Source organism: Schistocerca piceifrons, chromosome 5 (assembly GCF_021461385.2).
Source record: "Schistocerca piceifrons isolate TAMUIC-IGC-003096 chromosome 5, iqSchPice1.1, whole genome shotgun sequence".
Classification (NCBI taxonomy): Eukaryota; Metazoa; Arthropoda; class Insecta; order Orthoptera; family Acrididae; genus Schistocerca; species Schistocerca piceifrons.
In genome coordinates this window covers 515,159,272-515,176,745 of record NC_060142.1, presented here as the reverse complement: position 1 = coordinate 515,176,745, position 17,474 = coordinate 515,159,272, and the positions used below count along the sequence as shown (strand labels likewise).

General features: G+C 42.8%; 1 protein-coding gene across 1 annotated transcript in view; it reads right to left on the bottom strand.

The window, feature by feature from the left end:
• The window catches only part of LOC124799116, a 217,736-nt gene that overhangs the window by 35,376 nt on the left and 164,886 nt on the right, over positions 1-17,474 (bottom strand). Inside the window, exons 5-7 of the mRNA XM_047262654.1 lie at positions 15,493-15,626; positions 7,302-7,500; positions 1,861-2,261 (exon numbers count right to left, since the gene is read on the bottom strand). Coding sequence (XP_047118610.1) covers positions 1,861-2,261; positions 7,302-7,500; positions 15,493-15,626 — 734 coding nt within the window. The remainder of the gene's footprint in view (positions 1-1,860; positions 2,262-7,301; positions 7,501-15,492; positions 15,627-17,474) is intronic.

Sequence of the window (17,474 nt, the reverse complement as noted above, 5' to 3'; positions counted from 1 at the left end):
CGCATGTACAGACACCTTGCTGTCTGTCGAGCCGTAGAAAACGTCGCTGGACACCACGCCTTGGTGTTTATACCCTTACAGAGGAATTTGAGTCCCGATGTGAGAGAAAGTGATACGCTAAAACGTGATCCGCTAAATAGTGATCCTTTAGCGCAATGTACATTTAGCCACAGTTAAAAAGAGCTGCCATTCATTACATCAAGTTAAAATCTTGTCAAAGTCTTTCTGCAATTCCTTGCCAAACATTGCTGTAGACAACAGCACCGGCAACGAAAAGACCTTGAGCTGCTGATACTACACTACTAGCTATTAAAATTGCTACACCAAGAATAAATGCAGATGATAAACAGGTATTCATTGGAGAAATATATTATAGTAGAACAGACATGTGATTACATTTTCACACAATTTGGTTGCATAGATCCTGAGAAATCAGTACCCAGAACAACCACCTCTGACCGTAATTACGGACTTGATACGCCTAGGCACTGAGTCAAACACACCTTGGATGGCGTGTATAGGAACAGCTGCCCATGCAGCTTCAACACGATACCACAGTCCATCAAGAGTAGTGACTGGCATATTGTGACGAGCCAGTTGCTCGGCCACCACTGACCACACGTTTTCAATTGGTGAGCGATCTGGAGAATGTGCTGGCCAGGGCAGCAGTCGAACATTTTCTGTATCCAGAAAGGCCCGTACATGACCTGCAACATGTGGTCGTGTATTACCTTGCTGAAATGTAGGGTTTCGCAGGGATCGAATGAAGGGTAGAGCCACGGGTCGTAACACATCTGAAATGTAACGTCCTCTGTTCAAAGTGCCGTCAGTGCGAACAAGAGGTGACCGAGACGTGTAACCCATACCATCAAGCCGGGTGATACGCCAGTATGGCGATGACGAATACACGCTTCCAATGTGCGTTCACCGCGATGTTGCCAAACGCGGATGTGACCATCATGATGCTGTAATCAGAACTTGGATTCATCCGAAAAAGTGACGTTTTGCCATTCGTGCACCCAGGTTCGTCATTGAGTACACCATCGCAGGCGCTCCTGTCTGTGATGCAGCGTCAAGGGTAACCGCAGCCATGGTCTCCGAGCTGATAGTCCATGCTGCTGCAAACGTCGTCGATGTGTTCGTGCAGATGGTTGTTGTCTTGCAAACGTCCCCATCTGTTGACTCAGGGATCGTCACGTGGCTGCACGATCCGTTACAGCCATGCGGATAAGATGCCTGTCATCTCGACTGCTAGTGATACGAGGCCGTTGGAATCCAGCACGGCGTTACGTATTACCCTCCTAAACCGACCGATTCCATATTCTGCTAACAGTCATTGGATCTCGACCAACGCGAGCAGCAGTGTCGCGATACGATAAACCGCAATCGCGATAGGCTACAATCCGACCTTTATCATCGTTGGAAACGTGATGGTACGCATTTCTATTCCTTACACGAGACATGACAACAACGTCTCACCAGGGAACGCAGGTCAACTGCTGTTTGTGTATGAGAAATCGTTTGGAAACTTTCCACTCTGAAAAGCTAATCATCTGCATATCACAGCATCTTCTTGCTGTCGGTTAAATTTCGCGTCTGTAGCACGTCATCTTCGTGGTGCAGCAATTTTAATGGCCAATAGTGTATCAACGCCATCTGCATTAGAGAACTGCATGAAGTTGAAGGCGAGGGAGGGTCATTCACGATGCACAAACGACCCTTGTGTGTCATCTCTAAATACCCTTAAGCGTCACTATTCCAAGACTGACATCAACCTGAAAAGATTTCGCCATCACAGGTAATAGTGCCAATAATGCCTGCAAAGCACTAATGTGCCAAAAATTTCTGTGTGGAGCTTACCGATCCGCGCTCGTCGTCGGACAGCGGGCCCTGCGAGTCGTCGTTGGCGTCGGAGGACCTGGCGGAGCTGCAGCACGAGTCGGAGTCTTCGTGTCGGCGCCTGCGGCGGCCGGCGCGCGCCTGCGGCTGCAGCAGCAGCGGGTTGCGCTTCACGACGGGCGGCGGCTCCAGCGGCTCGGCCGCCCCCAGGCCCAGCTCCGCCGAGCTGCAGCCCGACTTGGACGAGCCGCCGCCGCCGCGCCGCGCGTGCAGGTATAGCAGCACCGACGCCACGTAGACGAGCCCCAGCAGCAGCGAGCACACGCCGATCGCCACGTACTCGCTGGCGCTCAGGCCCCCGCCGTCACTGCCGCCCCCGAGCGCAGCCCCCAGCCGGCCGTCCGCCTCTGATAAGCCGCTGTCTGCACCGAGCACGGAAAAAATCAGTTTTAATCGACAACAAAAGTTTGTTGCCACTTAACAGCTTAAGGGGGGTAGGACGTCAAACGGGACGACTTGGAGCAGGAGAGACACTACAGGCATTTTTAACCTCCACTGTCTGTACTTTTAAAAATAAATTGATAAAACTTTGTCACAATAACCAGAAAGGATTCAGGATTATCACTTATAGTGGTGGAAGTCCAAAAATATAATAAAATAATTTATTTTTTTATATTTGTACTTCACCTTTTTTTCACTTACCATTGGCTGCAATTGTTGCTATAGGTACACTTTTCTTCATAAGTAAGGGAGATTTTCCGATTAATTTTGCACAGCATACAAACCATACTTACAGGCGTATGAAACTCTAGAATTTTCCAAATACATTAAAAACTGTGGTAAAAATTGAGATAATTAAATATAATATTTGAGTTTTTTCGAAACATAAAGTTTAAAACGTAACAGCACATTCATTTTTTCATAAATTAAATAATCTCTAGAGTTTCATACACCTGTATGTATGGTTTGTACGCTCTGCAAGATTCATTGAAGAATCTCTCTTATTTATGAAGAAACGTGTACCTATAGCAACAAACGCAGCCAATAGAAGTGAAAAATGATGAACTTTCACATTTTAAAAAAATTATTTTGTTATTTTCTTTGAACTTCCACTGCTATGATTGTGAATCCTGAATCCTTCCTCGTCATGCTGACAAAGTTTTATGAATTTATTCGTAAAAGTATAGACAGTGGAAATTAAAATTTCCTGTGGTGTCTCTCCTGCTCCAAGACGGCCAGTTTGACGCCCTACCCCCCTTAACAGCTCTCATTTACAGTCTTGCAAAGTCATCAGATGATCAAAACGACTTGCAAAATCATTTAGATAAGATATCTGTATCGTGCGAAAAGTGCCAATGACCATGAATAAAAAATAGTGCGAAGTTATTCACATGAGTACTAAAAGAAATGAGCTAAATTTCGATTACGCGATAAGTTATATAAATCTGAAGGCTGTAAATTCAACTAAATACTTAGGGATTACAATTACAAATAACCTAAATTGGAACGATCACATAGACAATATTGTGGGTAGAGCAAACCAAAGACTGCGATTCATTGGCAGAGTACTTAGAAGGTGCGACAGGTCTACTAAAGAGACTGCTTACACCACGCTTGCCCGCCCTATTCTGGAGTACTGCTGTGCGGTGTGGGATCCGCATCAGGTGGGACTGACGGATGACATCGAAAAAGTACAAAGAAGGGCAGCTCGTTTTGTATTATCGCTAAATATGGGAGATAGTGTCACAGACATGATACGTGAATTGGAGTGGCAATCATTAAAACAATGGCGTTTTTCGTCGAGACGGGATCTTCTCATGATATTTCAATCACCAGTTCTCTCCTCCGTTTGCGAAAACATTCTGTTGGCACCCACCTTCAAAGGGAGAAATGATCATCACGATAAAATAAGAGAAATCAGGGCTCCCTCAGGAAAATTTAAGTGCTCGTTTTTCCCGAGTGCCTTTCGAGAGTGGAACGGTAGAGAGACAGCGTGAAGGCTGTTCATTGAACTCTCTGCCAGGCAGTTTATTGTGAATAGCAGAGTAATCTCGTAGATGTAGATGTAGAGGAATGGATTGCTTTCGCTAGCAGTACGATAAAGGGAGTATGACACTGTCGGCTCCCAGCGCAAGCGTTGTGTCTCCAATTCTCTAGTATGACATTTCCCTCATACGGTACTTCCAAGTCAAGAAGAAAAGATGACTTATGCACTAATTAAAACTAAGAACAGAATTCTGGAATCTTTAGAGACATTATAGAGATGAACAGGTTAGGAAAATAAAACTAGTCCGGAAAATGTACACTATGGGAAAAAAAACGACGCAGCATGAAGCAATTACTCTAATGGGACGACGGAACTCGAAGGAAGTTATGTACATGTACATACAAACAAATGATTACACTGCAGAAAAATTGGATGGTTTATTCAAGAGAAAGAACTTCAGTAATAGAGCAAGCCAGTAAAGCTTGGGTCCACCTCCGGTCCTTATGCAGTCAGTATTCGGTTTGACTTTGATTGATACAGTTATTGGATGTCCTCCTGAGAGATATCGTGCCAAATTCTGTCCAATTGGCGAGTTGGATCGTCAAAATCACGAGCTGGTTGGAGGATCCTGCCCACAATGCTCCAAATATCCTATGTCGCGCGGGATTAGCCGTGCGGTCAAAGGCGCTGCAGTCATGGACTATGCGGATAGTACCGGCGCAAGTTCGAGTCCTCCCTCGGGCATGGGTGTGTGTGTTTGTCCTTAGGATAATGTAGGTTAAGTAGTGTGTAAGCTCAGAGACTGATGACCTTAGCAGTTAAGTCCCATAAGATTTCACACACATTCGAACATTTTTTCTCAGTGGGGAATAGACGTGACGACGTTGCTGGCCAAGGTAGGTTTGTCAGGAACGAAGACAAGCAGTAGAAACTTTAATCGTGTGCATTTACAAGCTAAAATGTAAGCGCAGGATGGCTTGTCATGAAGGGCAGCAAAACAGGACGTAGAATATCGTCGAAGTACCGCTGTTTTGTCTGGGTGCTGCGGATAATAACCACAGACTATTCTACTACAGTCAATTACATTTCAGGCATCGATGACCAGAAATTTGCAAAAGTATCAAAAACTGAAGTGAATGAAAGAAATTTAACTAAGAGAAAAATAATTTGTTTGTAAAATGAAGGTAGGACTTTATTCAGAATACATACATTTTATAAACCAGCAACGTGCTCGTACATACATTTGTATCAGCGAGTGTAAATGCCTTCAGTGATGAGTCCCGTTTGGAATTGAGCACAAATGACCAGCGAAGACGCGTCTGGAGACGACCGGGAGAGCGGTGGGATACCAGCCTGACTGCCGCCTGCCATAAAGCCCGACAACCATATTTTATGGTCTTGGGTGTCATCTCTTTTCATAACAGAGCCCCTTTGGTTGTCATTACAGTACAGCGGTACGCTAATAATATTCTACGTCCAGTTTTGTTGCCCTTCATGACAAGCCGTCCTGGGATCTAACACACCAATTGGGCAGAATTTGGCACGATATCCCTCATAAGGACATCCAACAACTCTATCAGTCTGTGCCAAATCGAATAACTGCTCGCATAAGAGCCAGAGTTGCACCAACGTATTATTGACTTGCTTAGTTGGCGTGGCTCTTTCTCTTGAACAAATGAAGCAGTTTTCATGAAACTGTAATCATTTCTGTTTCTCTACCCGTTCGTCACGTCTACTAATTTCCGTCGGCTTCGGATAATTCCTTCTTGTTGCATGTTCTTTTTGTCTTTGAGTGTATTTATAAGATTGACGTTGAAATGCCCCTTGCCACTAAACATGTGACTAATTTTAATTTTAAAAATCAGCAGCCTCACTTGCAAAGATTATCTAGATTTACCTAGGTTTCAGTGTGGATAACCCAACCTTCTTCAAAATAAAAGTAACTACCGTTTGTCCGAAGTGGACATCGTCAAGCTAAAACTACAAATCCATAAATTATCGCCAGACTGTAAAAACGTATCTGAAACTGCCTCGGTCCAACTTCGCGACCGCGATGCGGCAGCCACGAGTACTGTACTGGAACTGACCGCAGCTTCATGAAGCCCGCCTAGGCGGACACAGTACCTTGCGCCTGCGCATAAATTGTGTGATGGGTACTTTTTGAGACAAGACGGGAACCTAACTCTTGGCCTTGAATTTACTAGTAAAGTCAAATAAAAGAAAGGTACAGCTGAGGAAAAGGGCGTATATGTTATCCTGTGCAGAACGTACGTAGATCGACTGTCTTAACATTTATGATGTATTCGTTGGTCATGATATGAGGAAGACATCACGTGTGGCCTGTCTAGGTAAATTTTGTGCTTAAGCACGAAGTTTAATTACTTTAAAGAACTTAGGAGTGGGAAGGATAATATGAAGCCAACAGAGATCAATTATGCTCAAAGCTAAAGTGTGACTTGGCGAACATCGCTCCGGTCAACACACTTAAAATAATTGACCGACACAGGTCAATATGTACTTAAAGAACTAGGGGAGGATGACGGGTAAATGGTGAAATTATGATGTGATTTGGCGAACAACGCTCCAAAGGACACCTTTAAACGTCATTGAGTAAGATCTATTTAAACTGATCCGGCTAGTCTCAACAAAAACTTCGCATGCAGTAGATTGTGGCAAGATGTCGTTAAGCTCCCGTGATACTTATATGGATACGACTGACATTAATTATGTTAATAAACAGTTGTGTATGGCTAGGTGATGGCATCACTGCTATCATATACACACAATATTAACCACATTTGGTCATATTGAAGGATTATGTGGTAGCACCTATATTCTATAATGGGATAGTGACTTGGTGATCGTCATTCCGGTTACTACACCTACGTGCTATTGACCGACGAAGTTATTATCCACTAATTAAATCAAGTGTTGAAACCGTTCTTAGCTCTAGAACGTGCATACCGAATATCGGTTGACCATCTGTGTGCATGTTCAACGTGTTTAATACGCCAAACATTAACCACTTAGTTTTGAAACAATAGCGTCACCCCAAAATTCGTAAATGTTGAAAATATGAGCAACTATCCGTCACAAAACATCTTGACATATTGACGCTTTTTTATGCGTTAAACCTATATCCCCAGCGCAGTGAGCTCTCTCAGCAGCTGCAAGGTGTTGCCACAACAATATCTTGCATTTTGTAAGCTGAGGTCTTTGGTGCTGTGTCCAAAATCCAGAAGATTCGCCAGCCACAAGAAACAAGAGCACGAATGTTTTTTTCTAGGGATATAAAATTTCGAGGGGTGGATTAAAAGCGCGACTACATCAAGAGGTCTTCTTTTACGTTCCTTACTCTGCCCAGGATTATTCGCCTTTTTGTGTTCCTTTAATAGTATTTTTCATTCTTAAATAAATAGGTAAGACTAAGATACCGCGCAGGCAGACTGCATTGTTGGCGTGAGAAGAGACGTACCGGGTTCCCTGGGTGTACCCGCGACGCGGAAGGCCACGCAGGGGCTGAAGTCTGCCGTGGCGGAGGCGGCCGAGTCAGAGTCAGAGTCAGAGTCGGCGGCGGACGGAAGGCGTGCGGCGTCGTGTGGTTGGCGGCACTGCAGCCGCACCAGCAGCACGTGGCCCTCCATGCGCGACCGCAGGGCTCCCTCCCCCAGCCACTGCAACAGGGCCGTGTCCTAGTCACTGAGATGACAGGATTACTTGGGAAGAACGTGGACGATCACTGTGAATCGACAGGTGACAGGTAAAATTAACAGGAGAAAAATATTAGGCGGGTGTAGACACAGGTAGGGATTTCAGGCTGCAATCGTATCTTTCCAATGATGGCGAGTGGGCGAGGTTGATGCTGAAACGTTCACAGTTAAGGGGCCGTTAATGGAAAGCACACATTATTTGAAAGCTGCACCAAATTCACAATTTAGAAGATACGGCAATGAAATTTTGTAGTATCCTTTACATTAAATTAACACACTTTACAGTTAAGTTCATTGGATTATACACATTTAACTTCATGCAATTTAAAAATCTTATTTTCAGAAAATAGTATATGTACCTTTTTCTCAGAAACTATTCAAGAGATTTCTACAAAATTTTCTCTGTCTAATCTCTTTGCATATAGTGAACCTCTCTCATGAGGTTTTTTGAACATATCGTATAGGTGAATTTTAATAATATTTTGTTTATAATCCTGTATGTATAATATAATATTCATGCAAAATTCCAAACACTTTGCCCCGTGTCTCAACTCAAAATTTCAAAATTTACTTTTGAGACAAAATTAATTGGGTGTATAGAAATAAGTATATAAAATTTCATAATTCTAGCCTTCATAGATACTGAGAAAAAGGTAAATAAATTTTAAAACCATAACTTTCAGGAAATGCTGTTCAGCCTAACGTTGTTTCTTATAACACCTCTTCGGAAAGTCCTAAATTTATACTCATGGTCCTCTTTCCCTTCATGTGTTCCCGTCTTATTTCTTGTTTTCTGCCATCTTTCCTGTAGCAGGTCCTCAACTGACTTTCTGGTGCAGAAAGGCAAATCTGTTTTTTTCAAGATGCCTTGAGTGAAATTTCCTATCTTAAAGTCCATTCCCTCTAATAACTTCATCTTCCATGTGTTCTCATCATTAAATACAAAAACTACATCATAAGTTGCAATTCTGACAATTCTAGCCGATCAAAATGTAATTTTAGACATCGTTTCCACATGAGTGAGTTTAGAGACTCAATTTGATTCAAGGGTTTTGCCATGAACACTGGTTTTTAGGAGGTAAGGATAAGTCAGGAACGTTTAAGTGGCCTTGATAACGTACAGGATACAATTTGGAAGCCACTTCTTGTGAATGTAAGGGTTGTGATCCCTCGGAGCCCATAGATATTTATATCAGATAATCTGGCACAGATGATGAATGAGATGTTCATCTGTTGACACCGTGTGTAAATATGTAGCTCGTAAGCTCGTACTGCGCTCTTCGCGTCACTTAGGAGTATACTGAATAGGTTCTGTCTGATAACCTTGTCATGGTACTGTTGAAGAGTGTGTGTCATCTTCTTTGTGAGTCTGTTGTGTTCACCTATGCCCTTTCCATCTTCCAACTTTGTCTCTATGCTGTTCATATTTGGAACAACCTACGATCAGCTTAGAGACAGAAGTGATGACACTTTCTGCAGGACCTGACCATCATCTTGCAGCACAATGCTCAAGCAAGCACAGTGGAAGCCGTTACTGATTTGTTTGATTGATGTGGCTGCTAAGTTCTGTACCACCTACTGCATTCCCGTGACTTAAGCCCTTGTAAGTTCAACTCTATTTCTAAACTGAAGGAAACACTTCTCGGCATTCGCTTCAGAACTGCTACAAATTCGTCGGGCAATAAACCGCGCCGCTCGAACTGTCAACACCACTGGCACTGCTAAGATTGTCCTACGACTTCCACATCGCTGACAACGGGTTATGCACAACGCTTGCGCTACTTTGGAGGTCAGTAAACTTTGAAAAACTTACCTATTTTGTACGAGCTGTAAATAAATAGTTGCCACTATTAAAGTTCCAACCCTCCTATCTGCAGTAAGGCGCAAGTGTCAGCGTGTGTTGTTTGCAAACAAACTTTTTTCCATTCGCCAAATTATTTTCTGCTGACAACAGTAAGGCCCACTTTAGTCTTCCTCCTGATCTTGCATTCACTACAGCTCAGTTCTGTTTCGGGCTTGATTTTTCGTCAGTGTTCATCGTGCATTAACAGCAAAACACAGCAGCACGGCTAGGATTACTGATGAAGAGTTGACCGACGTGTACCTCGACGCATTCAGTGAGCGCAATGCAATGCAACAGCGGCACGACAACGTTATACTGAGATATTATCGCAGTGACAGCAACATCAAAAGGCCTTTGTATCGGCGTGTAGGTGGTTACGAAAAACCAGGCCATTCTGGGTTAGAATAATGGCGTGTAGGTATTTTTGCAAAAACATATGATAATTGTGGTAAAATCTGCATAAATCATCACTACAATAGAGCTCCGTGACAATCTACTGGTGACTACGGCTTCATGATCTGAAACTAGCTTAGAAGCTCGGCGTAGCCTTGGTCAGAATATGTGGCACGGGAGAAGGCAGTCATCCTATTAGTAAAGCAGTTTGGTTGCGATGCGTGGCTGTGGGTGAGTGTGGTGGGCAAAAATCTTCGAAACGTGGAGCAACAAATACCACTAGGTAACGCTAAACAATACACTGAAGCGCCAAAGAAACTGGTATAGGCATCCGTATTAAAATACGTAAACAGGCAGAATACGGCGCTCCTGTTGACACCAGTAAAAGACAACAAGTGTCTGGCGCAGTTGTTATATCGGTTACTCCTGCTACAGTGTCAGTTATCAAGATTTAAGTGAGTTTGAACATGGTATTACAGTCGGCGCACAAGCGATGGGACACAGCATCTCCGAGGTAGCGATGAATTGGGGATTTTCCAGTACGACCAGTTCACGAGTGTATCACGAATATCGGGAATGCGGTAAAGCATCAAATCTCCGACATCGCTGCGACCGGCAAATGATCCTGTAAGAACGCGACAAACGACAACTAAAGAGAATCGGTCAGCGTGGCAGAAGTGCAAACTTTCCGCAAATTGCTGCAGATTTCAATGCTGGGTCATCAACAGGTGCCAGCGTGCGAACCATTCAACGAAACATCATCGATATGAGCTTTCGGAGCCGAAGGCCCACTCGTTTACATTTTATGACCGTACGACACAAAGCTTAACGCCTCTCCTGGGTCCGTCAACATCGCTATTGGACTCTTGATCACGAGACACATGTTGCTTGGTCAGACGAGTCTCCTTCCAAATTGTGTCGAGCGAATGGACGTGTACGGGTATGGAGAAAAGCTGATGAATCCATGGACCCCGAATGTCAGTAGGGGACTGTTCAAGCAGTTGGAGGATCTGAAATAGTGTGTAGCGTGTGAAGTTGGAGTGGACCCCTGATACGTCTAGATACGACACTGACAGGTGACACGTACGTAAGCATCCTATCTAATCACTTGCATCTCGACTCACTTGTACTCTTGCGTATTTATGGAGAGCCCTGTATGATTCATGGTGTCAGTTTCCTCCAGCACCACTTCAGACATTAGTCGAGTCCATGCAAATTCGTGTTGCGGCAGTTCTGCGTGCTCGGGGATGCCCTACACAACATTAGGCAGGTGTACAATTTTCTTTGGCTCTTCAATGTGTATGACTTCCGGACTTTTTATTGTTTCACTCACGATGCAACGTAATGATGATAGAGTCGTCCACGCTTTCTTCCGCACTGTAGTGGGTGATTATACTCCCGAAGAATAATGCGAAAGAACAACCAGCGAAGTGATTGACGACATCGCACTAAATTGTGTGAAGGATTATTCTCGCGAAGAATAAGCGAATAATTTATCCGAAATTACTGTAGTGTACCGTTCGACTATCAATTTGTTAATTACGAGTATTTTTACCTTTCAGTCCATTTGGATTTTTTTCTTTGTATCTCTCTTGACCGTTAGTAAAGTTCGGATGACGAAAACGCTTTGAGAAATTAAAAACTGAGCCATTTGATATTACAGCTCATTATTAAATTCTGAATGACGAAACCGCGCAAGGATTGTATTATGTTTCAGGAATGAAACTATAAACGCATATTCACATGTACGGGAATGTTCGTAAGCCATCGAGTGTATGGCTGTCCTAACAGTATTTATTGCTCCATATTTCGCGAACTTTTCGTTCGCCACACTCACCCACTGCCACACACCGCTACCAAACTCCCCCAGTAACAGCAGAGAACAAGGGATATCTAAGACTACAACCACGCGTAGACGGCTGTGGGTGGTCATGGAGAAAAGTCAGCCAATACGTACACACGCAAGCCTTTTACACATAGATACAGATAGCCAGAAAATATCCTTAAACAACCAGCGAAATTTTGTCATTGTACATCGACTTCACCACTATTGTTCCTAGTGGCCTTAATGTATCACAACTCGTTCACGGCGCCCTTGTCAAAACGTTGGTGTACTTAAAATCTGAACTACTAGGTTGGTCCAATTAAGTTATTTTAAAATATAGTAAGAAATGAACAAGTATTTTAAATTCTCACGCAATTTATCGAACAAATTTATCGTTAGTATAATTAATGGGGTGAATAGCGCGTTTTTCCCCACTCATCATCTCAAATCATAGAATCAAACTGGACAGAGCTAAGTTCATTCCCATGTTAATCTTCGCACGATATTTACTCTGTATTACAGTGACTGCCGAAAACCCACAACCGTGCAAATGGTATGTTAAAAGTAAAATTCATGTTTTATCAGCAATACGACTAAGCTACTGCTAGCCAAAACTCGTGAAGTTCCATGCTACTGAATTTAACGTACTGCTGCTCGACAACTCCATAATATTTTCTTCTTATAAAGAAGTAAATATTCTTACTCAAAAACGCAGATGTAATTTCACTTGACGAAGTCTTGATTGATAATCCCCACTCCTTCCAAATCAACAATGTGAGTGTAGACCATGTGTGGCTTGAGCTCAAAGAAATAGTATCTACAGCACTTGAGACACTTATACCAAATAAATTAACCAACGATAGATCTGATCCCTATTGGTATACAAAACGGGTCAAAACACTTCTGCAGAAACAACGAAAAAAGCATGCTATACTTAAACGGACGCAAAATCTACAATGGCAGTCTTTTACAGAAGCTCGAAATTTTGCGCGGATATCAATGCGAGATGCTTATAATAGTTTCCACAACGAAAATTTGTCTCGAAACATGCCAGAAAATTCAAAGAGATGTGTACAGAATGCTAGCGGCAAGACGCAGTCAATGGCTTCTCTGCGCGATAGCAATGGAAATACATAGACGACAGTGCTGCGACAGCAGAGTAATTAATCACAGCCTTTCAAAATTTCTTCAGAAAAAAGACGAAGTAAATATTCCAAAATTCGAATCAAGAAGAGCTGACAACACGAATAACTAATAAGTAGATATCCTCGGAGTAGTAAAGCAACTTCAATCACTTAATAAAAGCAAGTCTTCTGGTCCAGACTGTATACCAGTTAGGTTTCTTTGAGAGTATGCTGATCAATAGCTTCATACTTAACAATCACATACAACCGCTCGCTCGACGAAAGATCCGTACCAAAAGACTGGAAAGTCGCACAGGCCTCACCAAAATTGAAGAAAGATACTAGGAGTATTCACTAAGCAGGCTCATATCATAAACGTCGACGTGCAGCAGGAATCTGGAACATATATTGTGTTCGAACATTATGAATTACCTGAAACGGTCTATTACACAAATCAACATGGATGTAGAAAACAACTTGTGAAAACAACTTGTGAAAAACAACTAGCTCTTTACACATACGAAGCGTTGAGTGCTTTTGACAAGCGATTTTATATGGATTCCAAAAGGCTTTTGACACTACCATACAAGTGGCTTGTAGTGAAATTGCGTGATTATGGAATATTATCTCAGTTATATGACTGTCTTCTTGATTTCCTGCGAGAGAGGTCACAGTTCGCAGTAAATGTAAATGTCGTGTAGACCGTTCGCTGGGTGCAAGTCTTTCGATTTGACGCCACTTCGGCGACTTACGCGTCGATGGGGATGAAGTGATGATGATTAGGACAACACAACACCCAGTCCCTGAGCGGAGAAAATCTCCGACCCAGCTGGGAAGCAAACCCGGGCCCATAGGATTGACATTCTGTCGTGCTGACCACTCAGCTACCGGGGACGGACACCGTTCGCAGTAACTGACGGGAGGTCATCGAGCAGAACAGAAGTGATTTCTGGCATTCCGCAAGGTAGTGTTACAGGCCCTCTGCTGTTCCTTATCTATAGAAACGATTTAGGAGATATCTGATCAGCCGTCTTAGGTTGTTTGCAGATGATGCTGTCGTTTATCGTCTTGTAAGGTCATTAGAAGATCAAAACAAATTGCAAAAAGTTTTAGAAAAGATATTTGTGTCGCGCAAAAATTGGCAATTGAAAATAATGAAAAGTGTGAGATCATCCACATGAGTATTAAAAATAATCTGCTAAACACCGGTTACACGATAAATCACTAAAGTCTAAAGGCCGTAAATTCAACTAAATACCTAGGAATAACAATTACGAACAACTTAAATTGGGAAGGACGTATAGAAAATGTTGTGGTAAAGGTAAACCAAATACTGTGTTTTGTTGGCGGAACACTAAGAAAATGCAACAGACCTACTAAAGAGACTACCTTCACTATGCTTGTCCGTCCTCTTTTGGACTATTTCTGAGCGGTGTGGGATCCCTACCAGATAGGATAAACGGAGTACATAAAAAATGGCTCTGAGCACTATGGGACTTAACATCTATGGTCAGCAGTCCCCTAGAACCTAGAACTACTTAAACCTAACTAACCTAAGGACAACACACAACACCCAGTCATCACGAGGCAGAGAAAATCCCTGACCCCGCCGGGAATCTAACCCGGGAACCCGGGTTAACGGAGTACATCAAGGAAGTTCAAAGAAGAGCAGAACGTTTCGTATTACCCCAATATAGGGGAGAGAGTGTTACGGACATGATACAGGATTCGGGGTGGACAACTTTAAAACAAAGGCGGTTTTCGTTGCGGCGGAATACTCTCACGAAATTTCAATCACCAACTTTCTCCTCCGAATGCGAAAATATTTTGTCGACGTCGGCCTAGATAGGGAGAAACGATCATCTTATTAAAATAAGGAAAATGAGAGCTCGCACAGAAATATATAGGTGTTGGTTTTCTCCTCACGCTGATCGAGATTGGAATAATAGAGAATTGTTGTGAAGGTCGTTCGATGAACCCTCTGCCAAGCACTTAAGTATGATTTGCAGAGTATCCATGTAGATGTAGATGGAAGTTTGGCTTTTAATTGGTATTAAATCCCTTGGAATTTTTTCCATACTATCTGCCTGAAAGTATTTTTCCCATGAAGATTTTATTTTCCACAGTAAAAACAACGCCAAGAAGATATTAGTCTGCAATTAAAAATTCCAAAAGCTATGTTTTAATCGGTTGTATATTTAGAGTACCTCAATTCTAGCAAGGAAATTATAAAAAAATTACAATTCATCATTCTGGCAGTGGTACAATGGGATAATACAGATTTAAGACGTCGCACATGTTGTTTAGTTTCTCCGACTGTAAAAACTGGACATCCAGCGTAAAGGAACCAAACTGGGACAAATAGGTATCATATGAATAGCTACTGCAGTTTCAATATCAAACATTTTAGTTAGGAATGTGTATCAGCTTATGAATGTAGGTACAATACTTGGATTAACAATGAAGGGCGAATACATTTTACATATCTTACTTTCTTTGTTTCCATTACAAACGCCATATGCGATGATTCCAGTTTTAGAATGAAGCCATATTATTCTTTCTGATTAGGATAACTGCTATATTGAAACATTAATGTATGTGCTTGGCAGGACAGTTGATAATTTGTCTGAGCTGTTTGATGTTTTGATATTCAAAAGTTGGCAAATTTGCTCTAATAGTGACAAATGTTTATGTCTTTACATAATTAGAGACTCTGACATTTATATGAAACCAAAGAGCTAGATTGTACCTCGTGTGTTTGGCCGACATACCTGCAAGAAGGTTCGCCCCTCGTCCCTGAAGATTCTGAAGGGCGGTTCTGAGGTGTCCTTCGTCTTCAACGGCGACCAACCGCCGCGGCTCAGGAACTGTGACCCGGTGACTGCACATACTGGCCTCGTCCCAGCTTCTATGAGAGACGAGAGGAAAAATACCCTTTATCGCTGCTGGAAGTGTGCGTACGGTGAACGCCTGACAGTACGAAACACAAGATGCACAACCGTTGTGCCGCTTGCATAACGTCCAGGCGCTATTCGGCGCACAGTCTCCATTCCACTTCGAGCTCAACACTTTCCACTACCGTGGAAGATTATTTGACAAAATGTTACTCCCAGTACTAGACTTACGAGCAGTTAAGATAGTGCCAAAGTAAGTGCAAACCATTGTGACTGATCTAGGTCGAATTTACGACGAAGTTTGCATATTGAATCAGTAATTTTAATACTTGCTGCATTAAAATAACAACAACAACAATAATAAGAATAATAATGATAGTGATACTAATGTATCCACAAACGAAACTCTCATCAGTAACATCACAATTAGTTTGTATTTTTCTTACATTTAAAATGCTAATTTAAGTGCTACATGAACCACAAGTGTTAAAACTAGCGGAGATGATAATTATGAAGGCCGTTCGATAACGATTTACAATTGCGTTGTTGTATGAATACTGTTCAAACTATGGGGATGTCCTCCCGTAGAACGTTGAACTGATTGTAGTACACCATCTAGGCGCCAGAGGCAGTTTTGAACATTGTACGCAGTTAAAGGGCAGCTCTTGTTTCTTGTTAACTAGAGAATGTACATGAGCAGGGAAGCGAGGAGTAGGTTGTTGCATCCGGCTTAAGAGGACAATGCACAGGAAATCGAGCGGTCAGGGCTTGTAAGTAGGCATCAAGGGCTGCCATTAAATGACAGAACAGGAAAATAGGTAAAATGAAGAGAATATGTTTCAACGTACGGTATACAAGGGGCGCGCTTAGGGTCGGAAGTTACCAGGTTTAGGCCAGTCTAGGAGGTCGAACAATTAACTGAAATGGGCAACGGAAGAGGAGGCGGTTCATGTTAACTTATGTCGGTGGCCGGTCGTGAAACGCAGAGCCAGAGGCTCTGGCTCCCAAGAAAGACGTTTGTTCTGCTCGAGGTCTGGATCACAAGAGAGGGAAGCAGTTGTGTTCTGCACTGCACAATGGTCCAGCGTCGCAAACGTGATCTGTATCCCGCGAACGCTATTGGCTACAGCCGATGGCGTGAATTCGCTAGCAGTTTCAGCGGAGGGCTCAGGGTATCTCTTGTGAGCAATTTTAGCCGGACAGAGCTGCCTCGGTGCTGAAACACAGGCAACTTGTGTCACGCAGGCACAGCGTAAGTTGCTGTGGGAGAAAGCTCGTAAAGATTTCACTGGACCTTTGAAATAATTTTTTTTAAAACGATTCCCTGAAATATTCTTTGACTGGCTTTCACCTTCTATAAGAAAACTATGGACATGAAGGAAGGCGACTATCACAAACCAACATGGACCGCATGGTTTCTGTGAAAGGAAGGAGTCAAAACAACAGATTTCATAACGGGTTAACTGCAATGTGTGTGGTCAAGAAACTCGTATTTGTGCGACACATAATCACTATCACCACTGGAATAATAGGCAAAGTTGACATCACGTGGATTTATGTTGAGCCACACCCACCCGCCCTCCCGTCCTCATGAGCTGTTAAGCTGATTGTGCGATAGTTCCCGCACTTGTCAGTTCTTGCCGTCTTCGGAATTGTGTGGACGATGCTTTTCCGAAAGTCAGATGGTATGTCGCCAGATTAATACATTCTACACACCAACGTGAATAGTCGTTTTGTTGCTACTTCCCCCGATGATCTTAGAAATTCTGATGGAATGTTATCTGTCACTTCTGCCTTATTTGATCTTAAGTCCTCCAAAGATCTTTTAAATTTTGATTCTATTAATGGATCCCCTATGC